The sequence below is a fragment of the Ascaphus truei genome, chromosome 7 (assembly GCF_040206685.1).
Source record: "Ascaphus truei isolate aAscTru1 chromosome 7, aAscTru1.hap1, whole genome shotgun sequence".
NCBI classification, from domain to species: domain Eukaryota; kingdom Metazoa; phylum Chordata; class Amphibia; order Anura; family Ascaphidae; genus Ascaphus; species Ascaphus truei.
The window spans coordinates 59,229,326-59,245,655 of record NC_134489.1 but is presented as its reverse complement, the minus strand read 5'-3'; the positions used below and the strand labels follow the sequence as shown (position 1 = coordinate 59,245,655).

At 39.6% G+C, this 16,330-nt stretch overlaps 1 protein-coding gene across 1 annotated transcript; it reads left to right on the top strand.

Annotated features, from left to right (window-relative positions):
* The first annotated feature begins 224 nt into the window (after positions 1-224).
* On the top strand, positions 225-13,255 carry ICOS (inducible T cell costimulator). Its single transcript, XM_075606765.1, has 5 exons — positions 225-347; positions 4,701-5,051; positions 7,564-7,682; positions 10,241-10,349; positions 11,630-13,255. The coding sequence occupies exons 1-4, from the start codon at positions 299-301 to the stop codon at positions 10,346-10,348; spliced, it is 627 nt and encodes a 208-aa protein (XP_075462880.1). The 5' UTR covers positions 225-298; the 3' UTR covers position 10,349; positions 11,630-13,255.
* The last annotated feature ends 3,075 nt before the right edge of the window (positions 13,256-16,330 follow it).

The window sequence follows — 16,330 nt, the reverse complement described above, 5'->3', positions numbered from 1 at the left end:
CCTGCCTATAGTAAGCAGTAGCAAATGGAACATTCTCTCTTCTGATGTCACTTCTTAATATACTCTGTAACAAATACTTCTCCACCTCTGCCTCAATCCTCCCCGTCACCTTTCTGAGCCACATCAAGGCGCACTCGCGAAAATGCTGACACAGCTCTTCCGTTAATAACAAAATCCTACACACAAAAAAAGCCACTTCCCTTCTTTTAAACGTAGAATTAGAGCTTTGAATGTTATATATCAAGTCAGAAACAATTGTGAAATCAAGGCTAGCGCAAGCTGATCTCACAGCATCATCATGCATATATGTTTTGTAGGTGTTCTTCTGTTTTCTCAGCTGGTCACTGGTAAGTTATTTAATTTCTATTCTTTTTGGTTGTAGAATATACTAATGTCATACATAGTGCTTCACAGCCTGATGATATATATCTGAAAGTACATGATTGGCAGTATAAAATATAGGATAGCATATGCAGTATTAGCTAGTTAGTGGTGATTAACCTTCTTTTCTTCTTTGGAACTATTGGTAAGCAATAATAATAATAATAATAGTATGTTCTTGTATAGCAATAATTTATTATGAATAATGTGATTATTTTTTTCTTATACTACTAACTTATACTGAAGCTCGATAACAGAACCGCCACACTCAAAGATCTTACAATCTAGTAAGCTAATCTTACAAAAGTCATCTTTCAAATCTTCAAGATGTTGTTATGAAAACCTTATCAAGATCAAATGTTTAAGAAAGACAGAAAATCAGAGCAAACGAGAACCCTGGTTTTATTTATTTTTTTAATATTTTTTTCATTAGAACTTACATGCATTTATTATTATGGGACCTAACAATAATGCTGCACAGAGGAAATGGCAGCCATGTTGTTCTATCACCAAAGATCTACCAATGAGAAGTATATATCTGAAATGTTACAAAAAAAAATAAGAAAGATTGGATTACCCGCATCAAGGTTTAGGAAATGTGATTTTAAAAATATACTATAATGAGCTCTACCTATAGAATAAGAAACTGTTTATTATAGGGTGCAAAGGTTTGTTCTGTATTTATTGTACTTTCCAACTCTCTGAGTTTGTGGGAACTTGTGACATTTTTCGACGGCAAAGAGTGGATGGACGAGCTTAATAAGATTTTTCTGATTTGCTGATTCCTTCAGTCAGTGTTGAGTTCTTTTTGGAGTCTTCACCTCTAATTCTAACTCCAATATTAACTCCACAGACACTTCATATGAGACATTTAAGATGTTACGTAAGACACATTGCTGTGGCAGAAGCACCTTTTGGACCACTGACCAGAATAGGCGTTGAGGTGTCTACTGCTGTTGGAGGGTGTATTATGGAAGAGCACCGCTTTAAATGTCCAGGAGGGGGGGAGGAGGGGGGGAGGAGGGAGGTAGGAGGGAGGTGGGGGGCGCAAGCACCAGGAGACAAGAGGCAGGGGGACGCAGGAGCAAAATTTTGCGCATCCCTACCATAGATCATACAGAGCTACAATTCTCTAGCTCTGGACACGCACTAAAGGGATCCATATAGTCTCCAGCTCATTATACTGTTTTTGTTCGTGCTTATAGGAGAACAAATGCAAGAAAGCAGACTCCGTACCAATAACCTTTTCCGCTCTCTTGCGTGCGTCTGTGGGTGTTATTCAGTCATTTCATTACAACTAAGCATATAAAAGGCAGGAATCTCAGAGGCATTTCACGTAAACTGCCATGAGGTGTTTCCAGAAATGAAATTCAACTTAATACTCCCTGCACAGCTTTACGGCTTAACCCTTAAACCTTTTCCTGCTGTCTTTTTGCCTCTCTGGTGGGAATGCAGTTAATTAACACACCCTTTCCTACGCATAGTTTGATGTTCAAATAATGTCAGGGGAAATGTAGTGTAATTCCTCTTTTGTGTGTGTGTATATATCTATATATCTATATATAAATCAAGGGCGGAGGCCTCAGTCCGCCTCCCCAAGACTACCTGGTTCTAACAGTGTAGTATAAATCAGACAACTTGCCAGTCACATGCATTGGGGGTTAACCTTTTATTTATAACAGAGGTGGAAAAGAGATCCAGGCTATCTCCTTGGTCTAATGGTTTTAAAGGTTATCGACCTTTAACCGTAACAGTTAACAAATAAACACAGTTTTACAACAATCACTTCCTTCTTCCCAGCGCTTGCGCAATTGCCCAGATAGTGTCCCTGTGAGATCCCCTGTGCCCCAGTTACTGGGTAGCACCAATTTGTGATGAGCACATGTTAAAGGCTTGTGTTGTGGCTAAGGGGTCCAACTGTTTGAATTCAGGAATCCCTGTGGACGATTATAGTTGTGCAAGTCGCTCTTTTGCCTCAGGTTACTCACGCATCCACTTTCTTTTAGGGGCTCTGGGAAGTCTGGTTCAGTGGGGAGTCGCCGAGAAGCTACTCCGTGCCGCCAATGAATATGTCCCTCTCCACAGGGATAATAAGCACGACCGTCTGTGTCACGGTCCTTGTAGAAAATCCCTGTGCTGCAGTTATTGCCTCGTTCTGCGAGAACATTATGTCTCTCTCCAGTTGTCTTTGCACCTTCTCCTCCGTGGTCCAAATCAATTTTTTCCTTCCTCTCCCTCAGCCTTTGGCCGGGGGGCATGTCTATCAATATGCTGAGAGCTGTGATTGGTCGAGCAACAGATATACCTAGGGATGCTACAGTAGCATGTTTAAAACAATGCATGACAGGTTCCTCTGACAGCAAGGGGGTTAATGGCAGAGGCGAAAGGGGATATGGAAGGTACAGTATGTAGGGGGATTTGCAAAGGGAGAGGAAGAGACCACATTAAGGATCACTCCTTGTGTATGCAGAGCTGTACGTATCAAATCCAATAGGTACAATTAATCACTATTCCTACAAGCTTACAGTTTAGTACTTATGGGGATAAAGGGAGTGCCTTAAAGAGCTTCTATAGCAGGGGTGGCCCAACCTGAGGCCTGCGACGGCATGTGGACTGGCTATCTGAGGAACAAGACGAAACCCTTCCAATTAAAAAAACATGACAGGGGAAACTTATGAATGTTAACATACATTTTGAAAATGAAAACAATATGAATAACTTCTTTAACAATTAAAAACATAAAATAAATAAAATCCATTTGTGTGCTTTGGCAAAGCACAGTGCAATGCGCAAGACGTGTTAGAGTGATTTGACCCTCTTTTGTATTTGCCATGTACCAATAAAACCAAGTTTTATATTCGCCTGCAATCCAGCCCAGAATACTTTTTTAATGATGTGCACCGCCATTCTCCTTGTACTGTTATTAAGTTCTGTACTGAGAGATGCTCAGGTGGGCACCATCCGCTTCTGTTATCAACCTCGGAAATCAATCCTATTATTGAGAAACTGGTAACTGAGATTCAAGTTGAGAAATCACATGGAGACATTTTACATTCACATTGTTTTTCTTTTTTAGGATTTCAAGTTTTTTCTTTTCTTCTTAATACAAATGTAATATTTCAATGTTTCTATTATCCTTGTTAACTTTTAGAGTTATTTAGTTTACTGTAGGTCTAGCTATTAATTTAAACTGACAATAGTGGGCAGAAGGACAGCATCCCACCAAAAAATGTGTGCCTGTTTATTGTCACGCCTGATGAAACGGTTGGCCACCCTTGCTCTATGGTGTTTACAACTGCGATCTCCCACTTCAGAAGTGAGCCCATTTCTCTGAGAGTTATGTCCAAAGACACATTAAGCAGTTATTTGATTACAAATGTTTATTTTGTATATTTAGATTATTACCTATGTATCCCAGTGTTTTAAAAGTTCTTGATAATAATTTCAGTTGCAACTTAATGCAGGTCACATGATGTACACATGGCAGTCCTTGTCTGTAAGATTTCCATTACTATTCATATTTATTATATAGTAATTAGGTTTGGTTGGAAATATGGTAACAGATACCATACAGAAATTATTCTGATAAGTTGGAATGTTTTGTAGATCTTGTTACATAGGAAAATGTCAGAACCTATAGATAGACATGGAGGCCATACAGTTGTGTTGGGATGTATGGGGAAGGGCCAGTGAGTGACAAATGGTTGCTATTAACAAGTAAATGTAAAGCTGATGCAATGAAATCTGATAATAACTAGGGTAGTTCCTTAGATGTATTGTACATAAGCAGGTATGACATCATTATTAAGCTGGAGAACACATGGGAATACCATATTCGGTCATAATGTTAGGAATAGGAAATAGTGACTAAGGGGTATTCACATAATACATATTACATTGTCCATCAGCCAATGATTTGGGAAGTTGTTGTGTAGAGCAATAGAATGAATATGGGCTTATTCTAAATCCGCCTAACTGGCTGGTCAGGCTGTTTTCAGCTGAAATTCCCACTTGAAGTCAATGGGGAATTTTGGCCGATCCATAAAGAGGAGTTGCATGATACCCATATGATATTGGCATGTATTGATTTTGACAATGTCTTGCTAGAATTTAACTGCCAGCTTTGAGCTGATGTTTACCTTTCATACCTTAGAATCGTGCATCAGATGTATCAAACTTGAAAATGAGTGTGTTACTGGTGATTCAGAAACTAGAATCTGAATTTTTGATCATTGGATGGACTGTATGGCATTTATTGAGTTTGCTTCATACAGTACATAATCCTCACTAAATTGTGGGTAATATTGTTCTCGTTCCAGCACAAACCTCAACGAGCCATAATCCCAACGTGGTGGTTGCATTCCGTAACGGCCAGGCTGACCTTCCCTGCCAGCACACCCCTTCCCAGGACTCAAAGTTTAACTTAACTCTGCTGAAGGGCAGTGAGAGACATAGTGTGTGTGTTCTGTACACCGATGGCAATGTCATCAAATTCCACAACTGGGAAGACCAAGTTCCATGCAATTTGAGTGAATCCAATGGCATCATGTCCTTCACCCTGTCTAAGCTTGACATCAAGCACATAGATAATTACATTTGTCACATACAGATATATTTTCCGCCTCCTTACAAGAATTCTACTGTGAATGAGACATATGTGTACATCCATGGTAAGGTACCATTCTCACGTTGTAGACTTGTGATGGGTAACCAGTTTTAGCTTCAAAGTGTCACTTCTTTCGAGTGAAATCCCAGATAAATCCAATCCTAAGTGTCATTCTTCCATAATAATTTATAATTTGTTATCCTGATATATTTTCACCTTGTTTTACTGCAAGTGAAACAATTTAAATTGTGTGTGAACAGAAAGGAAATGCGTTAAAAATTTTTTTCTGTTGAAACACATTTTATTGAAGAAAATGTGTTATGTTGCTGTTACAACATCTTTAGATACCTTAGATTAGTGCGAAGTTCAAATGGTTTCTTGTCCACTTTGCATTTTGTAATTGCTGTAAATGTGAAATTATGTGTAACCTACAACATTCGTATCCCCAAATATTCCTCCTCGCCCCATGAACATCATGTCAGATTGGCTTTTAATTGTCTGTTAATCGTGCAGTCTCAATACAATATACAGTAGAACTTACACTCGCTCTAAACTGAGAGGGTGCTACCCAAGGATTGAAGCATCCAAGAAGCTATGTAGAGCCAAACAGGGAGGAGAAAGAGAAAAATCCTTAGAAATGGGTGCACTCCTGCATAGACCACTTTGGCATATACTATATGTACATAATATACCAAAGACCAGTGAGGGTTTGTAAATCATTTAAATATCATATAAATATCAAAGAGATCCAAACGGAGTGTGGGGTGTTTAAATCTCTCAATGGGGAGAGTAAGCCACGATCTTACAAGTTATGATAATAACAAGCATTATGTAGATGTGCTTGATTTATACCAATCCCTTCATGGGATTTTTCTCTTTCTCCTCCCTGTTTTAATTGTGCAGTCTCTCCTACAGTCAAACTGAACCAGTGTTAGTGACATGTTTAAATAGTTAAATCTGGGTGATTAAAGCGGAGGTTTAAAAATTTTTTTTATATATGTAACGGGTTTTCTGGACTAGCCTGACCCACCCAATCTCATATTGGCCCTTGTGGTCTAACCAGTCCCCATTACAGTGTGATGTCTGGTGGTGCACCTGTTGGCAACAGGACTCCTGAGTCTCCCGCATGATGTTGTGTGGGGATTGCCAACCCAGACAGGCAGCTGAGGTAGTGTGCTTGAGTCCTACCTAGATCCAGTGCAGCGCCTCCACCTCATCAGGATCCCAGCTTGAGCTTGTGGATGGTCCTGGTGAGGAACTCCTCTGTGGTGCATCTCTCTGTGCAATTACTCCACACTTACACACGAGAGTATATTTCAACAGGGTCATCTTTATTGATGGATGTGGGCTAGCTTCCCCTTGCAGTGAGTGTTCTTTAGCCACACATAATTGTTCAGCGGCTTCCCTCTGAAAGGTATATTCCTCCTTGATTAGGGATTCCCTATCCCCGTAGGGGTATCTACCCTGTGCCAGGTCCCTGGTCACAGTCTCATAATTCAGCAGCTTATAACATAATCACTCTTCGCTCCTTCCTGAACTGGGAAGAACCTATTACCTAAAACCTAACTTTTGATCAGTGCTGTGCCTTATGTATCCTCTGAGGGCTGACACAACTCTGACATCACTAACCATGGAGTCAGAGCCTATGACCACTCCCATCCATACATAGGGCACCTCACCAGGGTGTGAGGGCAAACCTCCATGATTACTGCTGGCATGCCCATAACTTACCAGGCCTTACTGTCAGCAGGAGAGATGACTGCAGCCATTTTACAGCATGGCTACATATATATATATATTTTCCCATTCAATATGTGCATCAATACAATCTGCACACTGACAAGTGATTAGCTAAGCTGCTGATCGATCCGTTCTCCTGTAATCGATCGCTTGCTCCGAGTTATTTAATTCAGTTCTTGCACAGCATTCTGGGCAATGTAGCCCTGGAAAATGATTGACTGGGCAGTTACTAGATACAATTGGTGCACTGCTAGAGAGAGGGCGGGGCTCAAGAGCCAGAGCCTATCAGAAGGGGAAGGGGGCTGTCACTTTGGAAATGCTTCCCATATTCAAAACATTAAAAATGTCTTTAAAACATTTTTTTTAAATGCTACAAGTATTTTCTCATAGTACAGAACAGATTTATTTTAAAAAAAATAACACGTAGGATATTGCTTGAACTACTGCTTTAACACCATGTACTGTTTTTACAAAAACACAGACTCCTGGAAGACTTTTTAATCATTTTTTAAATTACTTTACAAACATGGTGAACTGAGCCATGGAAGCGGTTTAATTTCCTCTGGCTACTCCTTTTTGTGTGATGTCCCTATGAGTTTGCAGAAGCAAAAAAAACCCTCTCTCCCAATCTGCATATCTTTATTGGCTCTCTAATAGGGACTGGGTGAGCTAGAGGTTGAATATACTGTACAGTTGATTGACAAACACCTCCCCACTCAGAGGCACCAAATAGTTTCCGTTCCGAAGGGTCTGCTCTGCACTATCACACTTTAATGAGTATTGATATATGATATATTTGATATATAGTTTCTGAATTCTTTATTCTTTTCTCCTAGACTCTGAGCTGCAGAGGTGTACTGTAATGTCACGGTTGGTTATGTGGATTTTTATTGGACTTGCTGGATTTCTGTTGCTATGCATCACTGTGACATTATCTCTAGAGATTCTAAGGAAGGTGAGTATGTCCCCTCATGAGAAACATGTGTAGCACTGTTTCCCTCACCCTCTGGAAGATACTGCTAGTGTGGTGCTGAGACATACCTCTTAGGCTCAGGAGACCTGAGATGATCTGCGATGTAATGGAGATCAGGGCAGGCTTTTGGTGATCACTGAGATTCGTCCATGGTGCTAGCACCTCCAGTTATAGTGGGCTCCACGGTTCCAGAGATCAGCCCCCACCACAACATACCTTCCATCTGCCCAAGGACTGACATTCAGACAGTATATAAAAGAACCAGGGTTACTGCACATGATGGTGATACAGCATTGCAGGGTTTCCTAGGATTCAGTCCTATGGATGGTGCTGGATACCCTTGATAGTATAGGGTCCTATATCAATTAGATGTTCCCCCAGCCCCATGGGCACGCTCATCCCCAATGGGAGAGGCTCACAACCCTTCTGGTTTCTTCCTCCTCCAGACCAGGACTGCCAAATCTTGGGCACTTCCTCTCTGAGATCTGGAAGGGAGGATGTAGTGTCTACACCACAATTGGCTGCATGCAAACACCAGGTCACCACCTCCTCTGTCACTCAGAGAGTAGCAGGAGGGGAGTCAAAAGCCCCAGGATTTACCTGTCATAGCCTGTAGCTATCAGAATTTACATGACAGGAGGCAGAGAGGCAGACTGGACCAGCCTAGGCTACACATGAATAATCACCTTGGAGATAACATATATTCCAAGATGTGAAACATTTGGGTTATAATACAGATATAACCTGGTTTGGATGGGTTATAGATATATTTAATGTGTGCATCCTTAATATACTGTAGTTACTCTGCTGTAAATACAAATATAGGATGAGTATCTCCATTGGCTAAATTTAACATAGGTTGAACTCAATGGATTTTTTTTCAACATCCGCTACTAAGTAACTATGCCGGTTTGCAACTGGTTTTGTATTGTATTCATTAATACAATTAATACTAGCAGGTTGGGAACAAACAGGGACAAGTCAGATACACTAGCAAGGGCCGTTAATTGCAAGGACAAGAACAGCAACAATAATCAGGAACAGGCTGTGGCAGAGAAGTCCAGGGACACAACACAAAGCAAAGGCAAGGGACAAACAGGAAACAGGACAGAGGACAGGAGCAACAATGAGACAGACAGAGGAACCCCAGAGCACACAGAACACTGCAGCACACCTGGTGGACAGAGAAAGGAACTGGGAGGAGAGGGAGAACTAGGAAAACATATGTCAGGGCTATTTCCTGACAGGAGCATTACATCTACTCATAAAGTGCAATCTACTCTAAAGAGAAAAAAGCAAACATCTTATGCCCTCAATCAGGGAAGAGGATATATCACCTTCAATATAGAATATAAGAAGTATATATATTCGTCCTAAGGGCTCATAAAGTGATATATCAATTGCAATTTAGGAATATCAACATATTGTATTGGTATTGTACTATTGCATTGCATGTTTTTTAAAGTTGTGTTATTACCATAAGCATATCGATTCTCAAGCAACCAAGTCCATACTGGGAAAAGTATCTTTTTTCTCATTTTTTGCAGTACCAGCAGCAACGTGACTGTCAAAGAATTGAGATATTGGTATTGTTGTTGTTTATAATTGTGTTCAAGCTTGAACAAGATTTGGGTACACCAAATAATATACAGTATTTGGTGATTTGTCTAAAATAAAGAAACATTTTTATTGAATAAATTTGTATATTATACATGCAAATATTGTTGCGTCCTTGGGAATCCTGGCACAACCTGCTACTGAGAAACTGAGGTTCTCATTAATATTATTATTTAATGCGCTAGGGTGAATGAAACTACTTCCCCCCCTTGCTTTTAGGGAACTGAGAATCCCCTATCATTCTTCTAAGCAGCAGAAATTAAATTAGTATCTAGGACCCACCCTTAGCACTATAGATTATTTTCATTAGCACCTCCATTTCTTTCCATTTGTTGACTGTGTGAAGCCGTTTGCCAGGGCTGGAGGAGGGTTCAGCTCCACCTGTAATGACATACCCTCCAACTATTTAGCATGTACACTATGTGTTTTGGAGTCCTGTAAGACCAGCTGTACCAAATCAACAGAATCTTTTCGTGTGTGGTAGGCTGCATAGGATAGGACAGTGGTTGTGAACTCCAGTCCTCAAGTGCCACCTACAGATCAGGTTTTAAGGATATTTCTGCTTGTTGGCTCTATCAGTGGCTCGGTTATTTTTATGGAGTCACATGTTCTAAAGCAGCGATATCCATAAAACCTGACCTGTTGGTGGCACTTGAGGGCAGGAGTTGAGAACCACTGCATTAGGAAACTTCCATTGGAATTGCTTACAAGTGCCTCCATCCAGCACAAACAGAGGAACTACCATGGTAACTATTTGTATGTACAAAATGCTGGTGGGGTCTGTAATGAATGGGATGAACATTTTCTGCAGCACAGGAAAGGGGCTTCACATCGAAAAGGGACCTATCAGAGACTGAGAAGAGACTGACTGTCAAAGAAGGAGAGTGTGATGGACATTCATGCTACTGTTCTATCTTTCACAGCAAACCAGGAAATGTGAAACTAGTACAGCTGTAGAGATGAACAATGAATACAACAGTGAATACATGCCAATGGCTTCTGTAGCTGCAGCCAGACGTTCCGCACGTTAAGGTGAGTAACAATGTAGCTATTTAGTTTGCACTCATCCATGTTTAGCCGATGTCGCACATTTGATGTATTCGCATCCAAAGTAGAGATGCGCAAACGTGCCGAGATTCGGCTCGCTGCTGTTTCGCTCAAACCTTCCAAATAGTTTGGAAAAGTGGAGAAAAATGTGTCTGAATTTTTGACCTCAAAAGTTTTAGCGAAACGTTCCAAATTCGCTATTTTCTATTCTTAAAGCAGCGAAGTCCCAGGCCCGCCATTGGTGAAATTAAGAAAAAAGATAAAACTAAAAGTCTTTGAACCAAAGGTCACTCATTCAGCTAAATAAGCGTGCATGCAGCTTCAATCCCCCCCCAACTCCCCCCTGTCAGTGTTGTTTGGGAGAGGGAGCAGGGTAGTTAGCTGGGTGTTAGGCAGGAAGGAAGCTAGGGAGAGAGATCTTTGAAACTAAGTGAAAATGCAATGCAACTGAACTTTAGTTGGCAAACTGCTTGCAAGGTTGGAAATTGTGCAAAACAAGTTGCAATTTTGCATGGTTTGTGAGCTTGACTGAAAAGTCTGCCCTTTGAATAGGCTAGACAAAAAGTCAGTGCAATGTTCTCTATTAGAGTGGTGCAAAATGTAAGGGTGGGCACTTTACCTAAATTTGGCTAACTTTTTCAAACATTTCTCAAAAGTTGATGAAGACTGACTTTACACAGTGACGTGGCCTCAACCCCTCTGAGGCTCAGATCCACAGTGGTCTACTGTAGTAACTCCTTACTAATAACGATATGTTATCAAAACCGTTAATGGATGTTATTTTGCCTGAGTTTCAGGCATATCCACAAAGCTAATTCTATCCCAAAACAAAAGCCATTGTATATCTCAGTAGCATGTAAATAACATGACTTGCGTTAAGTGTGTTTTACCTAAATGTGGAGTTACTCTCTTGCCCCCCCCCCCATCTTCACTTTTTCCCCTCCAGCAAACCCCATATTTAAGGCCCTGGCGGGGAGTGGAGCAACTCGTTAACTCCCTTCATTAACTCTAAGGCTAGGTACCTGCCGATCACACATGCACACGAGCAGCCGGCCAGGTCTCTTGAGGACTGGAGTTTAGAACCCTTTCACTTAAGCAAGTCTGGGAGGGTCCAACACCACCTGTTACAGTACACATGAGAGAATGATCCCAACAGCACTGGTTTCACATCTATGTTTTGATGTAACCTCTTTATACAGTACCTAATCCACTTACAAGATAGTATTTGATTTTTTTTTTAATCCCCTCTTTTACTATTGCAACAGGGCGGAGTGAGAAGAAAAGAGAATACTAGGAGATGTTTGAAATGTCTTCATATAACACACAATTGAATGATTACTGCTTGTTTTCGGGGGTATTAACCACAAACCATCATTCACCATGATCTGCATTTCCCCACAAGAACAGTTTGTGCTGAAAAGAAGAATTGACTCATCCCATCTCTACACCGTAATATTAAAGTTGTGTGAAAACTGAGAAGTAAAAAGTATATGAAACATGACAGAATTAGGATTAGGTTTCCTATCACCACATGAGTATCAGTGTCATGGGAGAATTGTTATTGACGAATACAATGCAATAAACCCAGATTTGGTTAACCGACCAAAGAAGCCGGAAACACTTGGCAACTTCTACAAAACTATACACTCACCCGCAGTGCTGCCCCGCTTTGCTGCTCGATTGCATTTCATTTTCTTTCACACATTTAATTGCAAAATGACCTGACGGTTTTTTATTTTAGAGAAATATTGATATAACTATGTTATTTTTCGATGGGACTCAAAAAATGGTTGCGTTGTGATTTTCTAAAAACGGCGTTAAAACTCAGCCCCAATAACTCCTAGCTTGTATTTGCTATTGGAAATATTTCAGCAGCAGTTTTGTATGATCGGTAATATTCGTTATTATGTTTTTTTTTTACACATACGCTTTAAAAGATATTGAATAGATTTTAAATTATGAAAATGTTAAAAAAAATGTAGATTATGTGTTTCACGATGAACACTTTTGACTCTTTGTGCAAATTTTGCCTATTGGGACTGCTTCCTTAATGGTAACACATGGACAGTTTATGGTGATATGTTTAGCTATGCAGCAATTTGTTCGTGTGCCAATACTTGGAAATCATTTCAAGAAATTGAAAATCCAGGAGATCATTTCTACGGCCAGATGCTGTTGCCTGAGAATATAGCAAAACATTTTTTTTGATTTGTTATAGCACCAAATTCTTGGTAATCAAATTTGAGACGGATGCTGTGTTGCTAAATATGTTCTTTAATCCATTAAAATCTAAATCCTACTAGTGCCAGGTTAATGTTACTGGGTATCAAATATGTTTACAGAAGATGCAATTGATCTTGGTCTTCAAACTGGCTTCTAACTGAGATAATACATGGAACATTGTGCATTCTGTATGCACCTGTATCTATTGGTCAGTCAATACTTTAGCAGGAAAAAGAGTTGCAATCTGAACTGAGAATAAAATACACTGGAAGTCGCAGAAGAGATGTCAGTAATCAGTAAGAACATCCAAACAGATATCATTCTAACATTCATCTTAACGACCTAATCATGTACCTAGGAAAAGTGCAGTTTTACTACACAAGCGAGTACAAAAAACGAAAAACACCATATACAGTAAAGGTATCGGTAGAAACACCTGTAGCACAATATTCTTCTTTTATCATGTGTTAATAGTAAACCGATGATATATTATACTATGATTGCATTCAACGAATAAATCACCAGCTGTTATATAACTCCAGAACCTCATACATATACATACCTGTACGTACAGGAATTATAGTGGCACTCCACTCATGCTGGTACCGTATATTGCCTGGGGGCATGAACTTCAAAAAAATAGCATAGAAATAGAAGACCAGGCACCCCAGGTCATTGACCTGTATATTAAACTTTTGCTATTTTTCCACAAGACCTTGAGGGCCTGATTTTATATATATATATATATATATATATATATATATATATATATATATATATATATATATATATATATATAATCAAAAAATAAATAGATGATACCGTTCTGTGGCTAACGAAATGCTTTTATTTGTGCGAGCTTTCGAGATACACTGATCTCTTCTTCCGGCGATGTTACAATGAATGAAGCAAGGATTACTTGAAAACAGTGTCTCTTGGAATGTTATCTGTGCCTGTCCTTCCCCCGGTGTGGATGTGTTTTATGGCTAGAGGTGTCAAAGGGTAACTGAAAGCAAGTGAAGAAAGAGTGTGTATGTGTATCAGTGTGAATAAAAATGAATGGAGAGCCCACAGTATAAACAGTGCTCTACACAAGGTGTGTGTGGAGTGAGAGGGATATAAATGGTGTGGGTGGGTGTGGAAATGTGAGAGTTTGTAGCACAACTAAAAGTGTGTGTGGATACTATGTGGTCCCTATTGGTGTATATGGATGGAGAAATAAGGAGTATTAGTATGTGTGAGAGACAGCTGTGTGTGCATACATATAGCACAGTATGTACAGACATGGCCTTTAGCGCTCATGGGAAGAGAGTTCGCTAGTGTCAGTAATGACTCATAAAATTTCGATCTCTGTTTAGGCCACTGCTAAGTGTCCCGAATAGTTGCATAAATTTGTATTCATGCAACCGTCTCTCTTTCGGGGTTTTAAGATTACCTTTGAGTATGGCAACCCTCAGATCGTTCATCTTATGGCCAGAGTCAGAGAAATGTTCGCTAACAGGACTGTCTCTTGTTCCGCGTGTGATGCTGTGGCGATGCAGGTTCATTCTCTTGTTTAGCCCCTGTCCTGTCTCACCTATGTAGTAGCAGCCCCCTGCTGCACCGGGGGAAGGACAAGCACAGATAACATTCCAAGAGACACTGTTTTCAAGTTATCCTTGCTTCATTCATTGTAACATCGCCGGAAGAAGAGATCAGTGTATCTCGAAAGCTCGCACAAATAAAAGCATTTCGTTAGCCACAGAACGGTATCATCTATTTATTTTTTGATTATTGAAGCTTGGCTAACACGGTACTGATACCTCTACATGTATATATATATATATATATATATATATATATATATATTTTTTTTTTTTTTTTCAAGGTGACCTTTTTTACAATAATATCTACTTAGTGTGAGAGATGTTGCATAGAGGTTACATAACTTGCATATTGAACAGTAAACTCTGAAAAGTTGTTAAAAGTGTACAATCCTGATGAAGGTTTGTTTATGATTGAAAGGAAAAAAAACTGCACATTTAAGAGCCTGAATGAAGTGTGTTTATTCACAAGGTAGTGATGAATATAGATGTATCCAGCTTCATTTTTCCCTCTGGTGTGTTATGATGGGGTATATTGTGATATTCTGTGCCATCAATACCATTGAATCCCATGGGTACTCTGATATTCTTAGTTGTAATGGAGTATGTTGTGCTATAACCAGGGACAATGAGGCTGGCTGCACTGCAGCCATTATGGCGCTTTGCCTTTTGTACGTTGAGAAGTTGACACATAAACCACAGACGTTTTTTTTGTGTGACCTTGTTTGTTCAAGTTGCACAGTTGGCTTGCCACAAATTGCAACACAGTGAACACACACCCAAATTTTCCGAGGCGTACATTGGGGCCATGATGACAGGTTAGTTGATAAATTGCTTAGATTATGAGATATAATGAACAGATTTCTGCCTTAGACTGCAGTGACATGCTTTCTTCGCTGAGAAATTTCAGAGAAAGATAACGTGATGATAAAAAAACAACACTTTTTTTGTGCTGTATACTGTGATTTTGACCTCGCTTTGTTATGCTGTGACACTCCAGAGATATCTGCTTTAATTTTTTACTGTTATATGAAAATAATATATGAACTTCGTCATGATTAAATGTGATGTTAAATACGATTTGTATGGTGAAATGAAAAATACAATAAAATTACAATGCTATTTTAAGAGCACTTTGCCCTACTGAGTTTCAACATTAATACAGAACATAAAAATACCACTTGTGGTGCATTCGTATGTCTCAGACAGGTCTGCAACGCTGTCTTACCACATTATCACTTAACAGTGCTTCCATTGCAGCCAGGGATTCTGGGTAATGGCATGCGAACAAACACAGTGATTTGTATCATCTGACGAATGGGCTGCTGCCCTGAAACGTTATTGCTCTGTCTTGTTTGTCCCACACTATGTTCTAGTAAATGATTTTTCTTGCATAAATTGTGCTTGAGTATTGTGTGCTACATACAAATCCGTTGGTTCAAATATATCTATGGGTCGTGTAGGCAGGACTACCTTGTATGTTTCCAGTACCTGCTGAATATTTTTCTATATCTTTTGACATTTTGAGTGCAGCTTATAGCCATTTCTTTTGCAGAAATTGTATAGGTTGTGACAGCCCCAAAATAAATGTTTTTCATGTGGAACTACCCATGGAGACTGTCACGAACAGCACACCTATGAGCACGTGACTTGTGTATGTGACAAGGGTTAATACACACAGCTATCCAGCGGCAATCCCAGGAAGAGTCTCATAAATGAGCAATATCTCCCCAAAATCCGTAACACTACACCTCAATTTGCTCCCACCCCCGAAAATTATTGCAGGTCTTACTTGCAAAGTCCCTGGTCTCTGTTTACTAGGAAAAATATGTAATTAACACACAACTCAAAGTAGCAAAATGTGTCCTAAAATACAGTTACTGTCTTCAAAAGATGTTAGATTCATTTAGAGACCTTAAAGACAATACTTATTCAATTTTAACTCAAACTAGTTCATAGTACAAAATACCCCTATGGCCCATAATTTCCCCACACAACCCCTAGAATAATCTGACCCACATGAGTGCATTCAAAATACATGTGTAGACATCTATTTTGATAGGCTTATTTTAATCTTTGAGGAACAAACAGATATCTTACATATACAGTTCTGACAACTTGTAATTGTTAGTATCAATTTAAATAGCTGCACTTACTGAT

Excerpts from the sequence above, each read along its gene's own strand:
- ICOS (XM_075606765.1), top strand. The coding sequence starts at position 299 with ATGCATATATGTTTTGTAGGTGTTCTTCTGTTTTCTCAGCTGGTCACT. Across the intron at positions 348-4,700 it reads GTTTTCTCAGCTGGTCACTG|CACAAACCTCAACGAGCCAT; the intron begins GTAAGTTATTTA and ends TTCTCGTTCCAG. Across the intron at positions 5,052-7,563 it reads GACATATGTGTACATCCATG|ACTCTGAGCTGCAGAGGTGT; the intron begins GTAAGGTACCAT and ends CTTTTCTCCTAG.